The sequence below is a fragment of the Felis catus genome, chromosome E2 (assembly GCF_018350175.1).
Source record: "Felis catus isolate Fca126 chromosome E2, F.catus_Fca126_mat1.0, whole genome shotgun sequence".
NCBI classification, from domain to species: domain Eukaryota; kingdom Metazoa; phylum Chordata; class Mammalia; order Carnivora; family Felidae; genus Felis; species Felis catus.
The window spans coordinates 1,661,035-1,685,912 of record NC_058382.1 but is presented as its reverse complement, the minus strand read 5'-3'; the positions used below and the strand labels follow the sequence as shown (position 1 = coordinate 1,685,912).

The 24,878-nt window shown below is 48.2% G+C and overlaps 1 protein-coding gene and 1 long non-coding RNA gene across 3 annotated transcripts; one reads left to right on the top strand and one right to left on the bottom strand.

Annotated features, from left to right (window-relative positions):
• Positions 1-795: 795 nt before the first annotated feature.
• On the bottom strand, positions 796-4,681 carry LOC109494707. The gene is made up of 3 exons (XR_002149714.2): positions 4,334-4,681; positions 1,076-1,187; positions 796-979 (listed from the first exon to the last, which is right to left on the bottom strand). It is a non-coding gene; the product is annotated as an uncharacterized LOC109494707 (long non-coding RNA).
• Positions 4,682-4,711: 30 nt separating this feature from the next.
• Positions 4,712-23,590, top strand: LOC101099850 (zinc finger protein 264). 2 transcript variants are annotated; one of them, XM_019819067.3, is made up of 5 exons: positions 4,712-5,029; positions 6,118-6,300; positions 6,624-6,750; positions 15,837-15,932; positions 21,133-23,590. In XM_019819067.3, the coding sequence occupies exons 2-5, from the start codon at positions 6,265-6,267 to the stop codon at positions 22,764-22,766; spliced, it is 1,893 nt and encodes a 630-aa protein (XP_019674626.1). In that variant the 5' UTR covers positions 4,712-5,029; positions 6,118-6,264; the 3' UTR covers positions 22,767-23,590. The 2 variants fall into 2 exon arrangements, with proteins under 2 accessions (XP_019674626.1, XP_011287794.1); XM_011289492.4 differs by lacking the exon at positions 6,118-6,300.
• Positions 23,591-24,878: the final 1,288 nt, after the last annotated feature.

Genomic DNA, 24,878 nt, shown 5'->3' with positions numbered 1-24,878 from the left:
TTTAAAAAAGGACTTGAAGGTCTAGCAAAAAGAAAGATCATGGCAAATTGTAAAACCCAAAAGATATTTGCTGTTCACTTAAATGAACAATAATGGTCATGGTCTTTGTTTACCTGAGCAGTCTTTAGAGTCGTTTTTCATAGTGGCTGTGTACAGGTAGAACTCCCTGGATGCACTTCTGGCTAACAGATTGATTAAGGCTTTGGGTTTTCTATATAAGTTTTTTTTTTTTACATTTATTTATTTTTGAGAGACAGAGTGAGACAGAGCACCAGTGGGGGAGGGGCAGAAAGAGGAGACACAGAATCTGAAGCAGGCCCCAGGCTCTGAGCAAAACGTTCAGCTCAGAGCCTGATGTGGGGCTCAAACCCACAAACCGTGAGATTGTGACCTGAGCCAAAGCCAGTCTCTTTACCGACTGAGCCATCCAGGCACCCCAATGTATTAGGGCTTTATACCTATGAGAAAAGAAAAACAATTAAATACTGTTACCATAGCCATGCATATTAAATAGAGAAATCAATCAGAACAACAGACTTTTCAGAGGTCAGGCATTATTTTTCCAGTTCATATGTAACTCTTTTCTAAACATTTGCTTCTACAAAGTTAGCTATGACTACATCTGCTTCCCTTGCAGCTGCGGGAAACCAGAGAATATTGTCTGCTTCTGATCTTGCAGACTCCTTCTGCAGAAGTTTAAAGGGCTTATAGCTTTTAAGAACAATGTAGACACCCTTCATATACTGGTATGGAACTATCTCTGGGATATAGTGTTAGGCAAAAATACATAAAGCCCAAGACTGAATATGTCATGCTACCCTTTGGATAATAAATGGGGAAAACTCTGATGTACATTTGTCTTTGTTTAAAGCAAAGCCATTCAATTGCTTACCTGTGAATCAAGGAATAGGTAGGAATAAAGCTTCTCACTGCTAATCTTGTCCTATCATTTTGGTTTTGTGCCATATGCATCCATTTCCTATTCAAAAACAAATTTTAGTTTAAACAATCAACTGCATTGCTTTAAAAAACATAACTTTTCAAGATTATGATTCAATGTTCCATTATATCTTACTGAAACATCTATGATGTGTCTGCTTTGTGCTAGACATTTTTAGAAGTTGGGGGAGGGGATACAGCAGTGAGCAGTGAAGAAAACGAAGACCTTTGCACTCATGGAGCAACAGCTAGAGGGAAAAATAGGAAATAAACAATAGTTAAAATAAACAAAGTATCAGAAGTTAATCAGTGACACACAGAAAATATATACTTTTATTTGTAAATAATTTCAAAATTATAGAAAAGTTGCAAGAGTAGCATGAAGAAACTCTGTATACTCTTCACACAGAAATTACCAATTCCCATTTTTGTCACATTTGGTTTATCATTCATCCTTTTCCCTGCCCGCTATCCATCAATTTATACTTTTCTGAACCATTTGAGAACTTCATGTCTCATATTTGTATTTTCTGAGAACAAAGATATTATCTTACACAATCAGAAGACAATTTCTAATGTCAGAGAAGTTAATATTAGATCAATACAGGGGTACCTGGATGGCTCAGTTGGTTGAGCGTCTGACTCTTTGATTTTGATTCAGGTCATTGTCCCAGGGTTGTGGGTTCGAGCCCCATATTGGGCTCCACACTCAGTGTGGAGCCTGCTTAAGATTCTACCTCTCTCCCCCCCCCCAACCACCTCTCTCCCTCTGTCCCCTGCTCATGCTTTCTCTCCCCCCTACCTCTCATATACACAAACACACAAATTAGATCAATAGATTAATTTAGATATTACATTCATCATATAAAATCCAATGGACCAATACCAGATTTGATCTAGTTAGACAGAAGTAGTCTTTTTTTTTTTCACCATTTTTATTTGGAAATTATGTATGGTTTAAGGAGATGCATCTGAGTGCCAAGTTGACAAGAAGTAGAATGTGATGGCTAGTTTTATGTGTAAACTTAGCTAGGCTATACTAGCCAGTCATTATTGGATCAAACACTAATTTGGTGTTGCTGTAAAGGTATTTTATAGATGTGCTTGATATCTACAGCCAATTGGCTTATTTAAGCAAAGGATTTTATTTTCATAATGTGGGTGGGTCTTACCTGATCAGTGAAAAGGCCTTAAGGATTTAAGTAAGAGTTCCCTGAGGAAGAAGTTCAGCCTCCAGGAGCCTAGGTGGCTCAGTGGGTTGAGCATCCAACTCTTGATTTCAGCTCAGGTCGTGGTCCGAGGGTCATGGGATGGAGCCCTGCTGCTGGCTCTGCACTGGGTGTGGAGCCTGCTTGAGATTCTCTCTCTCCCTCGCTGGGCCCCTGCCCTGCTCTCATGTGTGCATAAGTGCTCTCTCGTTCTCTCTCAAAATAAATAAATAAATATGAAAAATTTTTAAAAGGAAAGAAATTAGCCTCAAGACTGCAGCATTAGCTCTGGCTGGAGAGTTTCCAGGCCACTCACTAGCTACCCTCTGCCCTCTGGATTTGAAACTTCCTATGCCCCACAATCACATAAGCAAATTTCTTGAAACAAATCTCATATATACATATTACAACTACATATGTATATGCAATACACACATATACACCATACACATAGTTATAAAAGATGTATACATGTCAATATTTATAAAACATATCTTACTAGTTCTCCATAGAACTCTTCATACGTTCTTCATTCCTTGACCTAATTAACTTATTGCTATGCTTTTGTCTCATCTTAGAAATATTAAATCTGAAGGGCATTTCTATACTCTCTGATTCCAGTTCTGAATCTGTACCCATCCTCAAATCATCAAAGATGCATTTGATTCTCTCAGCTCCACAGTTATGAAAAAAAAAGTCACCAATGGTGACTTCTTAGATTGCTTAATGTACCTCTAGGTGGACATTAGAACCCCTAATGTGAGTTTGTTGGTTTCTTGACATCAACAACTTAACAAAGTCAGGTTGGCCCAGGGTTCGTGCTCTGTCCATTCTCTTCTCCAATCTACACTCATTCCTCTGTTGGTCTTACCTAGTGTCATGACTTGGAATAGCAGTGTAAGCTAACAACTCTCAAATACATGGGAGTGTCCACAAAAATGAACAAACCTTTTTTAAAATTTTAAAGAGAAAGGAAGAGGGTTTTATTTGAGCTCATGTTAAGACAGCTACCTAGGATACATAGTCTTCACAAAGCAAAGAAGAGGGTGCTCTGGGGAAGGAACGGTTGGTACACTGCTACACACACACACACACACACACACACAATGAATTGTAACTCTTTATTAATTAACATTATGACCCAGGACATTCCAAAAATTCAGACTTTGTCTTACGTTTTTAGTATGTGCAAATACATATGACTAATCTTAGGGGAACCAGGGAAGTTTTTTTCTTTTTCTTATATTTATGTTTGGAATGCTACATTCTCGTTCTTTTTCTTTTCTAAGTTTATTTATTTATCTTGAGAGAAAGAGAGAGAGAGAGAGAACACGAGTGGGCAAGGGGCAGGGAGAGAGAATTCCCAAGCAGGCTCTGCACTGTTAGTGCAGAGCTGGATGTGGGACTCAAACCCACGAACCATGAGATCTTGACCTGAGCTGAAATCAAGAGTCAGGTGCTTAACCGATTGAGCCACCCAGGTGCCCCTGTTATTTTTATTTTTATTTTCAGTGAAGCAGATGTACAACATGTGCTTGGGGCAGAAACAGAGCCCATGCCAAGCCATTTTGACCTTGGTAAATGTTAAAGTATAATTTCCCCAGAAGCCCAAGAGCAAAGCCCACAAACGTGAAAAGCTGAAAATTTCCTTTATTTTATCAAAGCTGAACTCTTTTCCAATGTTGTCATTGAACTGCCTATGTAACACATGCCTCGTGGTCTCATGGACATTTCAAATTGACCATGCTGGAAACTGGAGTCCTAAGTTTCCCTCTAAGCCTCCTGTGTCTGCTCCTCTCCACCTCACAGGATGCCAAATCCATTCTTCCGTAATCTGGGCCAACTACACGACTCAGAAGTTCATTCATCTTATGAAAAAGGCCCTAGGCTAAATAAGTCCCTGGAGAGTGTGCAACTTGTGAAAGGGGACTTTCAGTGTCTCCTTGGGAGGGTTTGTGGTGGTGGTTTTTTCTTTTTTTGAGACAGCACGAGTGGGGACTGGGCAAAGAGCAAGGGAAAATCCTAAGCAGGCTCTACACTGTCAGCAGAGTGTGAAATCATCACCTGAGCCTACATCAAGAGTCAGATGGTTAACCAACTGAGCTGATCAGGCACCCCCTCCTTGGGAGGATTTTTAAGCTACTTTTTGGTCTTTTCCCCTAGAAGAGGATGGAGGAAGGTGGTACCGAAAGAAGGAAGTCACCAGGCCAGCTGGGGCAGAAGGTCAGTTCTTCGCCTTTTCATATGCCTCCACCCTGACAAATGTCCGTCTCCGGAGCCTCAACTTCCCAGGCACAGAATGGAGGCTTCACCCCTGCCCCTTGGTCCTCCGAGTTGTGGCCACTTAAAAAGGCAGATCGGTTGCTCGCTTGCTTGTGTTCCTTCCCCTCGGAGGAAGACGCCTGGTTAAGTCCATCCTGCCCGGTCGGATTCAGAGGAGGGAAACCACATTACCCAGAAGGCATCTGAGGCCAATGCCTGCCAAGAACAGGGGCGCTTCCTGCGGCTCACGTACGTGGGCGGGGCTTCCGGGGTTTTCACTGCCGCCGCCATTTGCCTCAGCCGTTTGCCCTGGGACGGCCTTGACCCGCCGCGGGCTGTGCCAGCGCCGCTCCTGAGGCCTTTCGTGGGGACCAAACAGGGAAGGAGGCCAGGCTTCACCTTCGCGCTTCGCAGGGGCCGCGACTCCCTGCAGCGGGTGTGCCCCCTGGCCGCTCGCCGGGCCGCGCGGCCTCTCGGCCGCCCTCATCCCCTCGGTCGCCGAGGGCGGCGCCCCGAGTCGTGGTGTCTTTTACGCCGAGGCCGCCCGGGCGCTCGCCTCTTTTCGCCTTGCTCGACCCGCGGGGCCCACGATGGCGGCGCCGCCGACCGGCCCGACCCAGGTCAGTGGACGTTGGCGTCGGAGTTGCTGCGTCTGTGCGAGGGCGGAGACGGGCCCCCCGTGGGCCGGGAGCCCCGACGTCCGCTGGACCGATCTCCGCACTCGCGGGGTGTGGAGGGTGGGGCTGGCTTGCGGCTTAACTGACCCCCGGTTCCGTGGAGTGCTTGGTCTCGGGCTCGCCAGTAAGTTGTGGAAAGAACGAATGATGCTTCCGCCTGGGACTCCCGTCAGTCTTAGGGTAAATCCCGCCCCCAACGGGACCTGGGAGGACCCACGCTGCCCCACCTGCCCTCTTCTAACAGGTGACCTTGGGCGTCGGGCGGAGGGGGCCCGCTTTCCGGGCAGAGACAAGTTCAGGGGGCCCGGGAGGGGCAGTGAGGTTGCGGTGGTCCCAGCTGCTGGGGCGGGGGGCGGGATGCTCCACCCCTCCTCCGCCAGCACCGGCTTGGCGGCCAGTCAGAGGCTCTTCTTCCCGTGGCCAAAGCCTGTGTTCTCCGTAGCCATTTGTGCTCCCTGGTCCCGAAGTGTCCTGGCCTCGGGGCAAGTGCTGTCAGAGCTCAGGAAGAAGGAGGCTCATGGTTCCTGGTGGAATCTCCCCGGGAGTGAGGTGGGGAGCGGGCGGCGCATGTCCGGTCCCTGCCGGTTACCCAGGGAGGCGCCAACCCTCCAGGTGCCGTTCTTGTGAGGTCAGTGCTGAGGGCTCTGCTCCTCTGCCCACGTTCACGAAAATAGTTTCAGGGTCGATGGAAATGTATTTAACGACAAAAGTTGGGGCACGTGCTTCCCAATGTCAGTACATTGTAATCACTGTGATTACGGAGGAATTCCCGATGCCCTCTCTTCCTCCCTGTACAAGAGTAAGCAGCGGTTAACATGTTGCCTCTGGTTTGTGAGAGGCAAGGCTTCAGGTGAATTTGGGGAACTCCCTTAGCCTTTCGGGGACTGGTTGGAGGTGGTGAGATGTTCCCCCCGCCCAGGGAGGGGGGGCTGTGGGAGAAACGAGAACCCAAAGAAGCTGAGCTGAGTCATTTCCATGTAAATCTCACGGCTGTGACCAGTGAAGCGGGAACTATTATTGTATTGATCCAGAAACAGACGCTCAGAGAAATGAAGTGATGTCTTCAAGGTTAACACAGCTGGCAAGTGTCGGCTTTCAAGAGTTTGGATTCCAGCCACAGGAGACTGACTTACGGACTGGGGACTTGTAGTCGCTTTAACCAGGATGTGCCCCTCAGCATGGGGCAGGCAGCGAGCAGGACCAGTGAGGCTCAGGTACTGCCGTTGTCACCAATGCTGTTATTGTCATTATTCACTCATTCCTCTGACGTCCTGGGGCCCATGGTGTCTGCATCTCCCAGTCCACCCGTCACTTCCATTGTCTTGTGTGACCTTCCGGTGGCTCCCTTGGAGGAGGCTTCTCCCTTACACTGCTGTGTCCACCCCCACCTTGAGCGCGGCACGGAGCTTGGCGCTCACGAGGTTCTTGGCGATTCGAGCCTTGATCACTCTGTACCTTTATCAGGGATGTAGGGATGAGGCCCGAGCCCATCCAACACCCCGACACCAACACGCTGCTACCTCTGTTTGACATCCAGGTGTCTGTGACCTTCGACGATGTGGCCGTGACTTTTACCCAGGAGGAGTGGGGGCAGCTGGACCCGGCCCAGAGGACCCTGTACCAGGAGGTGATGCTGGAAAACTGTGGACTTCTGGTATCTCTGGGTAAGTGCTCCCCACTCCACCCTAGGGGGGGACCTGCCACCTCGTTGTCAGAGGACCTTCTGTCTCCAGGCGTGGCCCCCAGATCCTGCACCTCTGCGTCTTTGCCTGTTTCTGTTGTTTCTCTTCCTTACTCTGCTGCGGGGCCGTGTGGGGTGTCCTTGAGGCAGAAATGGCGAGCTCCTCTGGACCTCTCGCCCCAGTGCCCGGGACAGACTGGTCTCCATCTGAGGTCCTCATTTCACGTTCCAGAGGGGGAGCTGACGGGCTGAGCCTGGTTGGCTCAAGTGTCCTCAGCAGGGCCAGCAGGACAGGAAGTGATGGGAAGTTCTCCGGGAAGGGAGGGAGTCAGGCCCCCCGGAGGCCTTTGCCCTCAGCACCGACAGGTATTGTTGTAAACGAGGTGATCCCAGTGACAGGGCTTCTCTGTGCTCACGTGCCCTCGTGGTTGTCACTTGTTTCCAGGGCCGGGATCGTCTGCCGGGACGAGAGAGGCGGTTAGAGTAGTGCTTCTCGGCGGGTGGCAGTGTTGCCCCCAGGAGCCATTTGGCAATGTCTGCGGGCACTCTGGGTTGTCGCGCCTTGGGTGTGGGTGGAACTGGCATCTGGTGGTTAGAGTCCGGAGACGCTGGAGACCTCCTTCGATGGACACGACGGGCCCCTCAACAAGAATTATCCCGCCTGCAGAATCCAGGGTGCCCAGTTGAGAAACGCCAGCTTAGATGTTTCTCTGCTTGAGGTTAGTCACCACGAGGCCATTCGATCTGAGACCCCAGAGCTTAGGGGAAGACGTGCCGATTTTTGGAGAACTGGAGTTAGGTCTCAGTGAGAAGAGGCAAAAACAAAATCAGAGAAGTTTGATAGATTAAATATTTTGTAACAAAACGTTTACAAATAGAAAGTGCATCTTGGCCCTGCTGGGCTCTTCTCTCCCCTTCCGTGCTCTCCCTGAGCTCCCCCTGCTCTGGCTGTGCGGGGCGTCTGTGGTTTCCTGCGCACACACCTGGCTCGGGCCTCAACTTGGCTGTTGTGTCTGCCTGGTGGGTGTTCGTGGACATTTCAGCCTCTCAGACGGTGACCCTTCTGCGCGCGGTCCCTGCCTCCTCGCCAGCAGTGTCCTGACCACCAGATCTTATGCGGGGCCCTCCCCCATCCCTGTCGCTTTCTCTCATCATCCCGGTTATGGCCTTCTAGGTTAGCGGTCTCAAGCAGGGACGATGTCGTCCCCGAGGGACACTGGGCAGTGTTTGTAGACATTTTGGTTGTCGCCCTGGGATGGGGCTGAGACAGGCACCTGGTGGGTGGAGACCTGGAGTGCTGCCAAACATTCTTGTAATGCACAGGACAGTTTCCTCCCTGTCTTCCCTGCAAAGAAGTGTCTTGACCTAAATAATCATGCCCGTAACCCACATAATTATGTCAGGTTGAGAAAACTTATTTCAGAGAGTGTAGGAACATGAACTGGCATTGAGAGACACCCTGATATGATGATTGCGTTATTTCTTCTCTTTTCCTGCCTCTGATTGCTTTTGATGGCAAGCTGGATTTAGTGCTGAATCTTTCTTTTTTTTTCAAGTGTTTACCCATTTATCTTGAGAGAGGGGGGTAGAAATAGCGGAGGAGAGAGAAAGAATACAAGCAGGGGAGGGGCAAAGAAAGAGGGAGAGAGAATCCCAAGCAGGCTTCCCACTGTCAGCACAGAGCCCATCCTGGGCTCAACCCCACGAACCCCAGGATGATGGCTTGAGCTGAAACCAAGAGTCGGATGCTTGACCCACTGAGCCACCCAGGTGCCCCTAGTGCTGAACCTTAATACATCTTCTTTACTACCCCCACCCTCCAGTTGTTGGCACTTTTCCCTTTAAAACAGAAGGAGCCTTGAGCCCACAGCCATGAATAGGCAGCATGAGCTTACTGGGACTTAACAGCATTTTGATGGCATTGCTGAGTTTTTGTGGTGATCTTCCACTAAGGGTAGACTCTAGGTTTCTCATTTACGAGAATGATGCAGGATTCTTTCTTTGAAGAAAATAAGAAAAATTCAAAATGGGTCATGTTTGGGGCGCCTGGGTGGCTCAGTCGGTTGAGCGTCTGACTTCGGCTCAGGTCATGATCTCGCGGTCTGTGAGTTCGAGTCCCGCGTCGGGCTCTGTGCTGATATCTCAGAGCCCGGAGCCTGCTTCGGATTCTGTGTCTCCCTCTCTCTCTGCCCTTCCCCTGGTCATGCTCTGTCTCTCTCTGTCTCATAAATAAAACATTAAAAAAAAAATTAAAAAAAATGGGTCATGTTCAAAAGTTCAAAAGCAGTTAATCACAGATCCCCTGAGCACTGACTGTGTGGGACTGTTCAGGCTTATTCATGCCCTACTCATGTAAATTGTCACAGCATTCCCCCCCCCCCCCCCCGTATGAATTTGCACCTGCAAGATTTGCATTTGTAGAGGTGACTTAGTGACAGACGATGTAGAGAGCTTAATGCTGTCATGTATTTTACATGTTTCTGTGTGTGCATTTACATACATATGTACACACCTGTGCACGTCTGTACATACTCACCCATGTGTGTGCTAGTTGTGTGTAAACGAAAAGAATCTCTTTTTCCTCTACTCAGTAACACTTCTGACATGAAAATCTTGTTTTCGACCCCACGCAATTCTGCCACACACTAACTGGAGTTCGCACAGATCCCGCAGGTTAAAACGGGCTCAGTCTCTTAGGACAGCCCCTCCCCCTCCCACACATCCACTTCAGATGCCAGTCACAAGTCCAGGTCATCACCTGTCTGGATCACCTGGCTATAAATCAGGTATGACCCCCTCCTCAGGTTTGATAATTTGCTAGGGTGGCTCACAGAACTTAGGAAAGCACCTTACTTAATATTACCCAGTTATTGTAAAGGATCAAATTCAGGAACAGCCAAATGGAAGAGACGCAGAGGATGAGGTGTGTAGGACAGGCCACTGAGCTCCCATGCCCCCTGTCTAGGCTTGCCACCCTTCCTGCACCTCGATGTGTTCACCAGCCTGGAAACTCACTGAACCACGTTAGTTAGGGCTGCTGATGAAAGCTTCATGACATTGGCATCATGGAGGAAATCACTGGCCATTGGTGTTTGAACTCCATCTCCAGCCCCTGTTGCCTGCCCAGAGGTTGGGGGATGGAACTGAACATTCCAGTGCTATAAGCATGTGTTTGGTTCCCCTGGCCCCTCCTTAGGAGTGTTCCAAAAAGTCACCTCAAGAACATAATAGAATTCCTAATAGAAGAAAGCAAAAAGGTTCTGTGTCTAATTTCGGTCTTAGGAGAGGCAGTCTGGACACATGCTGGGGTGAAGGTTTTAGTGTTGGCGTGGAGTTGTCATCGTTGGAGTGTTGGTCTGGGTCGGTGTTGTCCACGTGTGGGACTGGGGTATCCTTTGCGAGTGAATTCCCGCTCAAGTTGATGGGCGCCTCCTGTGTTTGCCGCGTTTGGTTGAAACAGAGGTGTTAGTGTGGGGTGTTAGGCCAAGAGGCCTTTTGTAAGGCAAGCTAGGGGCCCACTCGGGTTTATTTGTCACACTGGGATTTGAAAAGGAGTTATTCAAAGTGATAGTTATGTCTTTTACTTAAGCCAGCAATTTTGGGTATGTTTGGGCTGCGAAAGCTCTTGAATGTCTCTTCCCAGAGCCCAGCATTGTGTAATTGGAGAAGTGAGGTGTGTGTCCATTACTAGTATCGCCTGCAGCTCTGAAGGGAACGAGGAATGCCTGGCTATGCCTTGTATCGTGGCCCTTGTATGTGTAGAGATGCGTGGTTTTGACTTACTTTGGGGGTGTCTGTGAGATGGGAGGGTCTTGAAGTTCTTTCCCCTGAAGGAGTCCATTTTTGGGCAGTGGCCCAGCAGTTTATAATGAATGTGGAGATGGGACCGTTTGTTGATCAGGGCATCTGGTGTGAAAATGACCCCCTGAAGTTTGGCCAAGCGATGTTTCTTAGGTCCTGTTTTTATTTAGAACGTTCTGGCTAAGGGCTAGAAAGCAGCAACACTCCACTGAGCCCCCTCGGGTGTGATGGAAAGCAGTCTCTCTTTTACAATCCCCAAACTCCCCTAACTATTCCCTCTGTTACTCCCAGGGGTTTTCTGGGGGCCTGGGGACAGGTGACCTCCTCCAGCAGCAGAGCATGTGGCTGGGAACTGCAGACAGGAGAAGCCGCCCCACAAGGGGAGGATGCCACGGGGCCCAGGCTGGGCTCCAGCCTGTCTCAGGGAGTCGTCGTTGGCGGTGCCAAGCTTGTGCCGTGCTGTTTCTGTGACCCAGGGCACGGTGGGCAGCTGGGCGTGGAGGTTGCAGGCTCCTGTCTGTGAGAGCGGCTGTTTTCAGGAGGGCCTAGTGTGTGGTCAGTCACTGTGGTTTTAACAGTGTATTGCTCAAGGCTGGAACTGGGGACGGTTTGTCCCATCAGAAGCCCTTGTGGCCATCGTTGGTCATTCAGAGACTCCAGGAGGCTTGAGGAGAAAGAGGTTGTCCAAAGCCTCTGTAGTGAAGGGGTCTCTGAGGGCACCTACCAGAGCGTCTGTTAACAGTATTGTGAACAGATCTTGGAGTCTTGGTTGGATGAAGCCTCATTTAAGGTGGGCTGACCTGTAACTGTCAACACCAGTGAGGTTAAATAAAATGTGTAAATGAAGAATGTAGTAACCAGACCCCAGATAATGCTAAGTAGTGTTATTATCTAAAACTAATCCCCCAGGGGCGCCTGGGTGGCTCAGTCATTTGAGTGTCAGACTCTTGATTTCAGCTTAGGTCATGATCTCACAGTTTGTGTGGGTTTGAGCACCACATTGGGCTTCGAGCTGACAGCTCAGAACCTGCTTGGGATATTCTCTCTACCCCTCTCCCACTTACCTGTGCTTGCGTGCACGTGTGTGCGTGCTCTCTCTCTTTATAGTTACATAAATAAACTATAATATAAGATAACTAATCCCACAAAGGGACTAAAAGATGTTGGGTTGTGTTTATGTATCCATAACCGAGTGTGTCAGATGACCTTCCGTGGTCAAGGTCGTCCTCGATGTACCGTCACACGTGTGCTCCTGGAGAAAGTGGGGGCACTTAAAATCTCGTCTGCAGAGGTGGGTGCGGGTCAGAGTTGTTGAGCCACCCTCCTCGGCAGCCCAGGAGAGAAGAAGGGTTTCCCTGCGGGGGGAAAGGCAGGCTGGCGGAGAAGGGGCGGAGCAGGCACCGGGCAGCACGGTTAGCCAGAGCTCTCAGCCCAGAATCAGCGGGGTGTGGCTTGAATGATGTCCTTGATTTCTGTTGGATGTTGGGTGTGTGGATCGTGCGAGTCCGCTCTGGCTGCCACAGTGTGGCTGAAACAACAGCTTTATTTCCACATCATTCTGGAGGCTGGACGTTCCAGACCCGAGGTGCCGGCAGAGAGGTGTCTGATGGCAATCTCTTCCCAGCTGCCACTTCATGCTGTGTCCTCGGGCGTCCTTTCCTCGGGCTCAGAAAGGCTGTCTCTTCCTCTTCTTTAAAGGACACCAGTCCTACCAGATTGGGGCCCATCCCCTGACCTCATTTAACCTTAATTCCCTCCTTAAAGATCCTATCTGGAATTCCAGATACGATCACATTGGGAATTGGGGCATAATGACATTGAGGGGAGGACACGCTGCATTCCTAGCAGGGACCCTCAGTGGTGGACCAGAGTATTAAGATTGTAGTCACCCCCATGAGGTGCCCTTCATTTGTCCCGGGTTCAAGCACAGACACAACTGGGCTGTCAGGTGGAGCAGCAGTGGGACGGTCATTCCTTTATTGATCAGCTTTTATGTGATGAAAGGCTCCTTTTCAGCTTCCACTGGCCTGTATTAACTATTTTAATTGGGGTCTGTGGGCCCCATTTTACCAAGCCAGTTTGTAAGCGCCAAAAATGTATTTTAATTCTGTGATGTGTCAGGGCACCCATGCCCATAGGGCATAATTTAGGACAGTGGGCACTGGGACGCAGGGAGTTGTAGGCAAATCTGCAGTTAAAGTGAGACATACCTGTTCTTCCCCTGTATTAGCTACTGAAGTTTGGGCAGCGCTGTGTTTAAATTTAGAAGAATCTCCAGGTATAACTAGGATTTGAGCCCCAGTATTGGTTAAATTTAAGTTTTGTCAATGGTGCGTTTTAGCAAATCCTGAAGTTAATTCAGAACCTATATTGTAGAGTCAGAAAAACCAATCAGTGCCCGGTTTTGTTTTGGTAATATAATTTTTTTGGAATATAAATTTTGTTATGCTATACAGAATTATTATACAGAATAATTATGCTATACATTATTATTATAATTTGTTATCTTAACTTTTAGCATATAAATTTTGCATTTCTAATCGCACCAAACTGTAGGCAGTGTTTTAGTTGTATACTGTGCATTTAGTTATTTTTTATTTTCTTCCTGTGTATCTGGGGGTTTCTTTTTGTTACTGGTTTTAAATCAGTCAGTAGTTTAGGATGAGTGTTGTTTTCTAAGCCTGGTATTCACTTGGTACATAAGTTTTAAAGCACCCCTCCTACTCCTGCTTCATTTTCTTGGGCTTTTAGCTGCCTGCAGCCCCATATTGAACTTGTCTCCTGCTGGTGAGAGGGGTGGGGAGGGCATGGGGTCTCTGGGCAGCAGCCTCCGTGGGATGGCCCTGGTCCCCAGGATAATTGTTTATTGTCACCTCTCTGTCCCTGGTCATTTTCCTTTTCTTTGGGTATTTACCTGATGAGCTCCTGGCAGTCCCAGGTGGCCCCTGTTGAGTGGCAGTCTCGTCTGTAGGGTGCCCTGACAGCCGCAGAGGGCCGGGGCTTACGTCTAGGGCAGCATGGTGGCGCCATCGGCATTCTGATTGGGTCAGTGTGATTTTAACGAGGAGACTCTGGCATGCTGCTGGGCAGCTGCGGTCGGGGGAGCCCGGATGCACTGGCCGGTGCCCTGACATTGGTTGTGCAATCTGGCGTAAGGGGAGATGCGTCCTGAGGTGTCCTCGCAGGAACAAGATACCCCATACGCTTTTTTTTCTCCCTTATACATTGAACCATGGGTCTCCAAGAATGGGGTGTCCCATCCCTGCTGGGTTGGGGGATGGACTACAACAGTAAGGCCGGCAACAATGGCAGGATTTGCCCTCGAAGCAGTTGAAGCCTCTTGTGCCACATCATCTGAGGAGGGCGCCCCACGCCGCGTGGCCAGTAGATCCCTCATATCACACAGGGGACCAGTGCTGGGACTCCACCAGATGCGCCTTGAAAAGGGCGAGTTGTGCGATCAGTCCCTCGGGGAACCTAGCTGAGCAGCCCAGCACTGAGTGTTGCTGGCTCACTGGGCATACCTGCACCCCAGCGCGGTAGTCTGGGGGGACCTTGGCCTTGCACGACAGCCACTTACCCTAGTTGTCCCTGGGGCACCCACCCAGAGACTTGACCATGGAAAAACAGATGGATGAGATGGGTTTTTGCCGATACAGGGGCAACTAGGGAATTAGCCCTTGCAGACCTAGGTTATCACACCTGTAAACTACAGAAGGATTTTGCTTAGGATCTAAAAAAAGACTCAGGTCAGTAAAGATGCAAACTTTGTTTTGAATGGAGAGAGTCAGTGTTTTAAATATGTCAGTTCTTTAAATTATCCCATAAATTTATTTCCACTTTAAACATAATGTATTTGAGGGGCGCCTGGGTGGCTCAGTCTGTTGAGCGTCTGACTTAGGCTCAGGTCATGATCTCGCGGTTGATGAGTTGGAGCCCTGTGTCGGGCTCTGTGCTGACAGCTCAGAGCCTGGAGCCTTCTTCAGATTCTGAGTCTCCCTCTCTCTCTCTGCCCCTTCCCTGCTCATGCTCTGTCTCTCTCTGTCTCAAAAATAAATAAACATTAAAAAAAATTAAAAAAAAAAAAACCATAACGTATTTGAATTGCTTGCCGCAGTCCCTGGGATATGGTTATACCCTGTAAATGCTAGTTTTTCATTTGTTAGGATGAGAAACTCCACAACAATGTGGCAGATTAATGAAGCCATGCTTCAGCGAAGTCCTGTCTGGAAGTAACATGGGAGCCGAGACCGGAAGAGTTAGAGTTCTCTAGAGGCACAAGGTGGGAAGAGAACAGCCTGCTAGGTAGTAGGGCCAACACATGCAAAGGCCCTGGGGTCACAGGAGGCGTGGCTCCTGAGAGCTGAAGGGAAGTCTTACTCCCGTTTTGACACCCGAGCTGAGCCTGCAGCAGATGCAAGTGAGGTTTGTGTAGTGACAACTGATATTCTCCGGCTGTGGCTCTGTATCTGTCAGCACAGCCTTGCGTGGGTCCTGGTGCCTCTGCCATTGACTTCTCTGCAGTCCTGTGTCTTCTCCCTGCGTCTGTGAGTAGCTACATGACAGAGCAGCTCAGTCTTCACCCTGAGGGACGTTCATTCTCTCGTCTCGTAAGTTCAGAGGTGATCCCAGCTCCCCGCTTGGCGAGTGACAGCCCAGCTGTGTGTTTCTTTACCCCCTCTCTGGTCTAGGGCTTTGAGGCAGGTTCCCTCATAAAAGTCCCAGGATGCCACCCACTCAGCCGTCCTGGCTCCTACCAGGTTGTGTACTTATGTACCTCTAACGATTGGTGATGGGGCATAGCCACTTGCAGGTTGGTAGAGAGTGGTTTTTCGACCTTCCTTTGATGCCAGAATCCGCTGAGAAGGTTTTTAAATCTCCCAATACCCAGGCCTCACCTACAGAGGTTTGCGTTCGTTGGATGTGAGGCGGACGTGCCGGGAGGTGTGGATGCACACGTGGGTGAGACTCACTTGCTCGGAATAACGAGAAACACTCTCTGGAAGGAGGGGATCCTCTTCCCTGGGATGCTGTGAGCTGGAAGTCAAAGGAAACAGGTGCTGTCTACACAGCCAGCACTCCTGTCTCAAGTCTTTGGATCCCAGCAGTGGTGTTTGTGCCAGTTTCCAGATGACAAGTCAGTGTTCGTGTGGATGGGAGCAGCTTCGTTCTGAAGTCATATCCACATCCGGAAGTCCCACACTAGATTGAGAGGTTTAATTTGTTTTCCCAAAAATCCCAGTGTCTTCTTTCTTTCTCCGTGACCAGGGTGTCCCGTCCCCAGACCGGAGCTCATCTGCCAGCTGGAGCGCGGGCAGGAGCCGTGGACGGCGAAGAGAGGCCTCTCCCAGAACATCTATCCAGGTAGGAGCCAGGATGCGGGCGCGCGGGAGCCCCTGCAGGCTGGAGACCAGGAGGGGACCGCGGGCCCTGGTTCCCCGGGAAGCTTCTCGTTCTGGCCTCTCTGGTGGTTCGGAAGCCGGGGAACCCTTTGACCCAGAGTCCGCGTGCCCGGCCAGGGACCCGTAATGTCTCTCCCTCCGTCCACCTGCCAAGTTTCCAAGTTTCGGTGGCAGGTTGGGGACCGGACACGGCCTCAGAGAGCCGCTCAAGCCTCCCCCCGCCCTCAGTGCCTCTCTCTGGCCGGCGTCCCCAGGTCCTGTGCAGCCGTGTCCCGCCCGGTGCATCTCCCGACTCGGTTCCTTATGCCACCACCTCCATCAGCCCCGCCCCCACGCTCCCTGCTCACTCCCATCATCTTCCCTGGGGGGGCCGCTGGCCTCCCCACCGCTCTCCACATCTGCGTGGTGCCTCTGGTCGGCTCGGCTCCAGGTCCTGCCTGCGCTTCCCCAGGTGCTCAGACTCTGTTCCAGACGGCTAGCACTTCCCCAGCCACGGACGTGTCCCCTTGCGACCGCGGCGTTGACAGTGCATTGCGCCTCCTTCCCCGCTTGAGCCTCGACCCTTCCACACCCACTCAGGCTCTTGAGTCTGCAGCTGTGCCTTCCGTCCAGCGGAGGGGGTCTTGCCCTTGGCCCCAGGGCCGCTTCCTGAACCGGAGTCCAGAGCACCTTTTCAGGGAAATTATTTCCTCCTGCGTTTTGTTTGTTGTGTAGCGTAACTTCATCTTTTTTGTACTCAACATAAAAATATGCTCAAGGGGCGCCTGGGTGGCTCAGTCAGTTGAGTTTCCAACTTCAGTTCAGGTCATGATCTCACAGGTCATGATCTCAAGCCCCGCATCAGGCTCTGTGCTGACCGCTCGGAGCCTGGAGCCTGTTTCAGATTCTGTGTCTCCCTCTCCCTCTCTCTGCCCCTCCCCTGCTCACGCTCATAGTCTGTCTCTTTCTCAAAAATAAATAAACATAAAAAATATATATATCAAGCTCCTTATGGTTAAAGAAGGTCAGTAAGTTCCCGGCTCACGTAGCCCCCATCCGCTCCCCGTGCACTCACATACTCACTGCTCAGGCCAGGCGCTGCCCGGAGCCGCCCCGAAGGTCATCCTGCATGTGGTTACAGCGTCTTTGATGTTTCTTGGAGTGAGGTAGATGGATTCCAGGCTATGCAAACTTTCAAGTTTTTTACTGGATAGTTGCCACTGTGTTTTTTTTTATTTAAAAATATTTTTTTGGGGCGCCTGGGTGGCTCAGTCGGTTGAGCGTCCGATTTCGGCTCAGGTCATGATCTCACAGCTGGTGAGTTCGAGTCCCACGTCGGGCTCTGTGCTGACAGTTCAGAGCCTGCAGCCTGCTTCTGCTTCTGTGTCTCCTTCTCTCTGCCCTAAACCACTCGCAGTCTGTCTCTGTCAAAAATAAATAAACATGAAAAAAAAAAAATTTTTTTTTTTATTTTTTTTTTTGTTTTTATAAAAAAAAAATTTTTTTTTAACGTTTATTTATTTTTGAGACAGAGAGAGACAGAGCATGAACGGGGGAGGGTCAGAGAGAGGGAGACACAGAATCGGAAACAGGCTCCAGGCTCTGAGCTGTCAGCACAGAGCCCGATGCAGGGCTTGAACTCAGGGACCGCCAGATCATGACCTGAGCCGAAGTCAGACGCTTAACCGACTGAGCCACCCAGGTGCCCCTGAAAAAATGTTTTTAATGTTTGTTGCTTATTTTGAGAGAGAGACATTTGACATTTAACCTTTCGATCCGAAGTGGAACTGGAGTCTGTTGTGAGATATGAGTACAGTTTTGCATTTCCAGTGCGACACCAGTCTTTCTGGCTCCATTTACTGTGTTTCCCCTTCTTCAGCCCCGCAGCTTTTCTGCCCTCTCTGCTGTCCGCCAAAGCTCCCTGCGTGTGTTTCCCAAAGTCTCTTCTTTTTCCATTGCTCGTTTGTCTTCTCTGTGTGCCGGTACCACAGTGTGTGAGCCTGTGATTCTGTGGCAGTACTGTCATCTGAGATGGTGGGTGTCCTTCTCTTTATTGTTGCCTGTTTGACCCTTCATACAAGTCCTACCATCAGACTGTGAAGTTCCTTGATGGCCCAGTTGGCATTTTATGGGGAATTGTATTGAAATTTTTTTTTTACTCGTTTGGGTAGAATTGTCAGTTTTATGTGATTAAGTTTTATTCCCCTGGTTTTGTCAAGTAATAATGGACCCACATCACCGTACGGGTTTCCCCACCATGTGAAAGTAGAGTGTTCCTGTGAAACTTTTCATTAGCCAAAACAGCATTTATTTATATGGATTTTTTTTTTTTTTTTTTTTTTTACTATTTCTATACTTAAAAATCATCTCTCTCAGGGTTTTCTGATGCCCTAGGATGCATCTTGCTGACAGATGCCCGAAATAAGTGGAGAGAAAGCACAGGTGCTCACAGACACAGTTCAGAGCTGTGGCGGCTCAATGTCAGGGACTGTTCTGGTGAAGGAGCTTGGTGGGCCCCCTCTGCCACCCAGGGGGCCCACTGCCTCTGTGACGGCTCGATGCGACAGACGCTGAACACCATTTTTGCTTTTTGTGGTTTTCGTACGAGTGAAAATTTTTGAATTTCTTTCAGTTAGTGGAAACAGGTCCTGATGTCAGTGTAAGTAAAGGAAGGAGGCAAATTAAAAAGGAAAAAAGGTTTCTTCTTGTGGTGAGAACTGTTGCAATTTACTCTCTCATCTCTGCTCTGTGTCACGGCAGGCAGGAGTAGCTAGGGCCCTCGTGTGGTACATCCTGTTCCTAGCCCTTAACCTTGGAACTAGAAGTTTGTCCCTTTCAACACACCTTCCTCTGACTCTTCTGACCCCCACATCGTACTCTTCATTGACCCAGCTCTTTCTTCATGTCTTCAAGTAAAGTATTATCATTTTCTCCTCTAGATCCATGTGTATTTTGCTGGTCTCTTCCCCAGACTCAGTACATGCAGCCCAGTCCTGCTTACCTCCTGCCGTGTCCTGGGAGTCTTCACTGTCCCCTTCCCGCCCGCTCCCCCCCCACCCCAAGAACCTTGGGAATCCTGTTCCCTTGTCTCCTTTCTGTCCCTGAGTTCTCATCAACATGATCCTCAAACTCTTGGTCCCCTGTACATTCTGTCCCCTGAGGTTACTGTACCCTCGGTACTTCCTCTCTGGGGCGACTCCTGTGCTGCCAGTGGGACCCCCATCGTGGGCACCTCCTACTGGAAAACTCTCTTGATGTCTTTCTGAACATAGCCAAGCTCAAGGCTAAGAACACAGAACTCCCGAGAATGCCAAGTCTTCCCAGGTCATCCGAAACCAGTGGGAGTTCAGAGATTTCCCACAACTATCCTTAGATATGACACATTGTTAGAAAAACTAGAAAAACTTCCTAAAATCTGTTCTTACTCTGCCCTCAGTGTTTTTTTGTTTGTTTAGGTTTTTGTTGTTGTTTTAATTTACATCTAAGCTAGCATATAGTGCAACAATGATTTCAGGAGTAGATTCCTTAATGCCTCTTACCCATTTAGCCCATCCCCCCTCCCATAACCCCTCCAGCAACCCTTAGTTTGTTCTCCATATTTATGAGTCTCTTCTGTTTTGTCCCCCTCCCTGTTTTTATATTATTTTTGTTTCCCTTCCCTTATGTTCATCTGTTTTGTCTCTTAAAGTCCTCATATGAGTGAAGTCATAGGATATTTGTCTTTCTCTGACTAATTTTGCTTAGCATAATACCCTTGAGTTCCATCCACGTAGTTGCACATGGCAAGATTTCATTCTTTTTGATTGCCATGTAATACTCTGTTATAGATTGTGTGTGTGTACATATACACACATGTATATACATATATATATGTACACACACGTACATATATACATATACACATTACATATACATACATCACATCTTCTTTATCCATTCATCAGTCGATGGACATTTGGGCTCTTTCCATACTTTGGCTATTGTTGATAGTGCTGCTACAAATATGGGATTACATGTGTCCCTTTGAAACAGCACACCTGTATCCTGTGGATAAATGCCTAGTAGTGCAATTGCTGGGTCATAGGATAGTTCTATTTTTAGTTTTTTGAGGAACCACCATATTGTTTTCCAGAGTGGCTGCACCAGTTTGCATTGCCACCAGCAGTGCAAAAGAGATCCTCTCTCTCTGCATCCTCGCCAATATCTGTTGTTGCCTGTTTTGTTTTGTTTTTTTTTTTAATTTTTTTTAAAGTTTATTTTTGAGAGAGAGGGAGAGAGAGAGAGAGAGTTTGAGCAGGGGAGGGGCAGAAAGGGAGGGGGACAGAATCCACAGCAGGCTCCTGGTTCTGAGCTGTCAGCACAGAGCCCTACGCGGGGCTTGAACTCACAAACCTCAAGATCATGACCTGAGCCAAAGTCGGGAGCTTAACCGACTGAGCCACCCAGGCGCCCCTGCCTTCAGTATTTGTTACAGATTAAGGATGCAGTTTACAAGCAGGGCCAGAGGTGTTCGGACACAAAACTTACATGTCTTCAGTGACTTGTTCCCTCCTGGCATCCGTGTATGACAATAACGTGCACAGATATGGCCAACTTGGGAGATTGGCCAGAGCGTCACTATTTCTATTTTTATTGAGTCTTCATTACATACGCGCAATTGAGTTACTCTCCGTGGGACTCAGTCTCTAGCTCTTTTTCCTTTTCCAGAGGTCCAGCTGGTATCTTGTGGCTCAAAGTCCCAACTTTCTAATTTCATGGTAGGTTTTTCTTATGTGGCTGGACCTTGCCTCGAGTTACCTCTTTAGTACAAACTGGAGGCCTGTAATGAGTTACCTGCCGTCCCAAACTAAGGGATACATTCCTAGGTGCCCATGCGGGATGTCCACGCATAGAGGTATCTTGAAGCACACAGCACCATAATTAGACTGCAGACGCATGCACAATGGGATTGTGGTAGTATTTCCCCTCAGATCTCCTGTCCCCTTGCCTGGCTTCTCCTGGGTCTCCCTTTCAAGAAGTCAACAGTCCAAGATCCAGGGGTAAAAATCCTGAGATTCAGAGGTGGTAAAACATAACAGAGATGGGCCCTGTTTTCATCTTCATTTCTTTCGCTCAAACGCTAGTTTTATTTTTCCCATGTCTTCATTATTCACAGGGCTTTTTGTGTATTGGGTTTCTTTCAGGTGACAAGGACAAACCCAAGACCATGGAACCCACCACTTGTGATCCAGCCCTGCCTAAGGAGGCCTCGTTCCAGGAACTAAGACGTGGTGACCCAGGGAACTGTCAGCTGGGCCAAACCAAGGATCAGCGTGGACCGTCAGAAATGCAGGAAGGACACTCGAGACCAGGGTTCGGAGCCCAGAGGGAGAAGCTCCCTGAGAAAATGACCCCTGAACATGGTGGTTTAGGGACAGCTGATGGAGTGTGTTCGCGGATTGCACAGGACCTGGTCCCCCTAGGTGGTGCCATCCGTGACCGTGACTCATGTGGATCAGGTAAAGATCCCATGATTCAAGAAGAGGAAAATGCCTTTAAGTGCAATGAATGCGGGAAAACTTTTAATAAGAAGCACCTTCTTGCTGGACATGAAAAGATTCACTCTGGAGTGAAGCCCTATGAATGCACTGAGTGCGGGAAAACCTTCATTAAGAGCACACACCTCCTCCAGCACCACATGATCCACACAGGGGAGAGGCCCTACGAGTGCATGGAGTGCGGGAAGGCCTTCAACCGCAAGTCCTACCTTACACAGCACCAGCGGATTCACAGCGGGGAGAAGCCTTATAAGTGCAACGAGTGTGGAAAGGCCTTCACCCACCGCTCCAATTTTGTCCTGCATAAGAGGAGACACACTGGTGAGAAATCCTTTGTGTGCAAAGAGTGTGGGCAGGTCTTTCGACACAGGCCGGGTTTCCTTCGACATCACATCATCCACACTGGCGAGAATCCCTACGAATGCTTCGAGTGTGGCAAGGTCTTCAAACACAGGTCCTACCTCATGTGGCACCAGCAGACTCACACTGGGGAGAAGCCCTACGAGTGCAGCGAGTGCGGGAAGGCCTTCTGTGAGAGCGCGGCCCTCATTCACCACTACGTCATCCACACGGGGGAGAAGCCCTTCGAGTGCCTGGAGTGCGGGAAGGCCTTCAACCACAGGTCCTACCTCAAGAGGCACCAGAGGATCCACACCGGGGAGAAGCCTTTCGTGTGTACCGAGTGTGGAAGGGCCTTCACCCACTGTTCCACTTTCATCTTGCACAAAAGGGCCCACACTGGAGAAAAACCTTTTGAGTGCAAAGAATGTGGGAAAGCCTTTAGCACTAGGAAGGACCTCATCCGACACTTCAGCATCCACACCGGGGAGAAGCCCTTCGAGTGCTCTGAGTGTGGGAAGGCCTTCAACCGCCGCTCGGGGCTCACGAGGCACCAGCGGATTCACAGTGGAGAGAAGCCCTATGAGTGCATGGAGTGTGGGAAATCCTTCTGCTGGAGCACAAACCTCATCAGGCACGCCATCATCCACACCGGGGAGAAACCCTATAAGTGCAGCGAGTGTGGAAAGGCCTTCAGTCGTAGCTCCTCCCTCACTCAGCATCAGAGGATTCATACTGGGAGACACCCCGTCAGGGGCAGCGCAACAGAAGTGGGGAGACCCTTCACGAGCGGGCAGTCCTCGGTCACCCTGCGAGAACTCCTTCTGGGGAAAGACTTCTTGAATGTAACCACCGAGGAAAACCTTTTGCCAGAGAAAACATCTACCATGGCATCTGATCGAACATACCAAAGAGAGACCCCCCAGGTATCTTCGCTGTGAGAAAATCATCCATCCCAGGCCATCAGGAGTCGCGTAGAGATGCAGTTAGAGATTGACCCGGCCCAGAGCCTTACTGTGCATCTGAGAGTTCATCCGGGAGAGACCGGTGTTGATTATGCAGGAAGTAAAATGTTCAGCTACTTTTTTCTTAGTTTACACTGCAGCGTTATCTCAGGAATTTTTATAAAAAGAAGGTGGAGATTAGAAGGGCAAATGAAATGAAAAGTTTGTGAGACTTCTCTGTCAAGCTTTGTCAAGCACTTTGTCATGGATTCCTTTGTTTACTTGGGGCGGGGGGGGGGGGGGGTGTTTCAGAGGCCACGGGCCTTGACCCTTTATGTGTCTTGTATATACATTCATTACTGTTCAGTGGCAGGAGAGTTAGACAGATGAGAGGGCAGGTATTCAAAGCGGTAAATACACACATAAGAATGGGCACATTGTCTTGCACCAGTTAAGACGTTAAGACTTAACAGTTTTAGAAAACAAACTTTTTTATTTGGTTTTAAACCCCAAACACCCAGACTTTTTCTTGATCCCATCTATTTACTTAGTTTCCGTAGCTATACGGTAAACCTCAAAATTAGGTAAAAGTGATTTCTATTACTTAAATTGATTTAGTTTTCCTAGTTCCTTTCACTTTTCATTTAAATCTTAGGGCGCAGAAAATCGTGTTTGCATTTTATAGGAATTGGTTTGTAGATCTGTTTGTTGAAAAGCAGCATCATGAACATCGTACATCCTATGATACTTCATTTGTTTAATTCTTGGTATTTCATTACCGTTTTATAATTTTCAATACAGGCTCTGTATATTTTCGTTAAGATTTGTAACTAGGTGTTTTGTTTTTTGAGTGTAAATGGCGTTGATTTTTACACTTTGATTTTCCATATGATCTTCAGTAGTATGCAGAATGATCATTGGTTTGGGGGATGATATTTTGGTAACCTGCACCCTTGGTGAACTCACATTATTTCTAGCCATTTCTCTGGGTAGAATCCTTAGGATTTTCTGCAAAGGTACATCAGCTGCAGATAGAGTTTTATTTCTTTCTTCCCATCTGTTTATCTATGACTTAATTTTCTTACTGCTCTAGGTGTACTTCCAATGTGATATCAGATAGGAGTAGTAAGAAAGGATGCCCTTGACTGATTCCTCAAATGAGGCGGGAAACTTTCAGTTTTTCATCAAATACAATGTTAAAAGTTCTTTTTGGAGTTTTCTTATCAAGTTTAGAAAATTTCCATCTATTCCTAATTTACTGAGTTGTTTTTTTTTTTTTAATTATGAATAAGCGTTGGATTTTGCCAAATGCTTTGCCTCCATCAATTGATGTGATTATCTGATTTTTCTTTTATAGTTTATGGATATATTGTGTATTAACTGATTAGTTTTGAATATTGAACCAGTCTTGCATCCTTGGAATAAATCCCACTTAGTTGTGGAGTATAACTTTTTTTTACGTATTATGTATTGAAACATTCCATTTGATTATATTTTGTTGAGGAAATTTTCCTCTAATTTCTTGAATTCAGAATAATTTTTATATTGGATACATTGGATAGTTTTAAGATTGGCATTTTCAAGGAATTGTTCCGTTTTATCTAAATTTTCTAACTTGTAGACTTGTAGTATTTCCTTATTACCATTTTAATGGCAGCAAGATCTATACTTCTGTCCCATTTGATACCTGATTTTGGAAATAGGTCCACTCTCTCTCTATCTTTGTCCATCTTCTTAGGTATTTATCAGTTTTATTGATCATTTTGAAGAACCATCACTTAATTTCATTTGTTTCTATTGTTTATATAATTTCACTAACATCTAATCTTTATTATATCCTTTCTTCTACTTGCTTTGGTTGTCTTTTGCTCCTCATTTCTTTTCTGATTTAAGCACTTAGTACTATAAAGTTCCCTTATAGCATTGTGACAGCTTCATCCCACAAGTGTTTTTTTTTAGTTTATTTTTTAGTTTATTTATTTATTTTGTGTGAGGGATAGAGAACACGCATATGTGTGCCCAGGAGAGGGGCAGAGAGAGAGGGAGAGAGAGAGAGAGAGAGCATTCCAATTCTGCTGTCAGTGCAGAGCCCAATGTGGGGCTTGAACT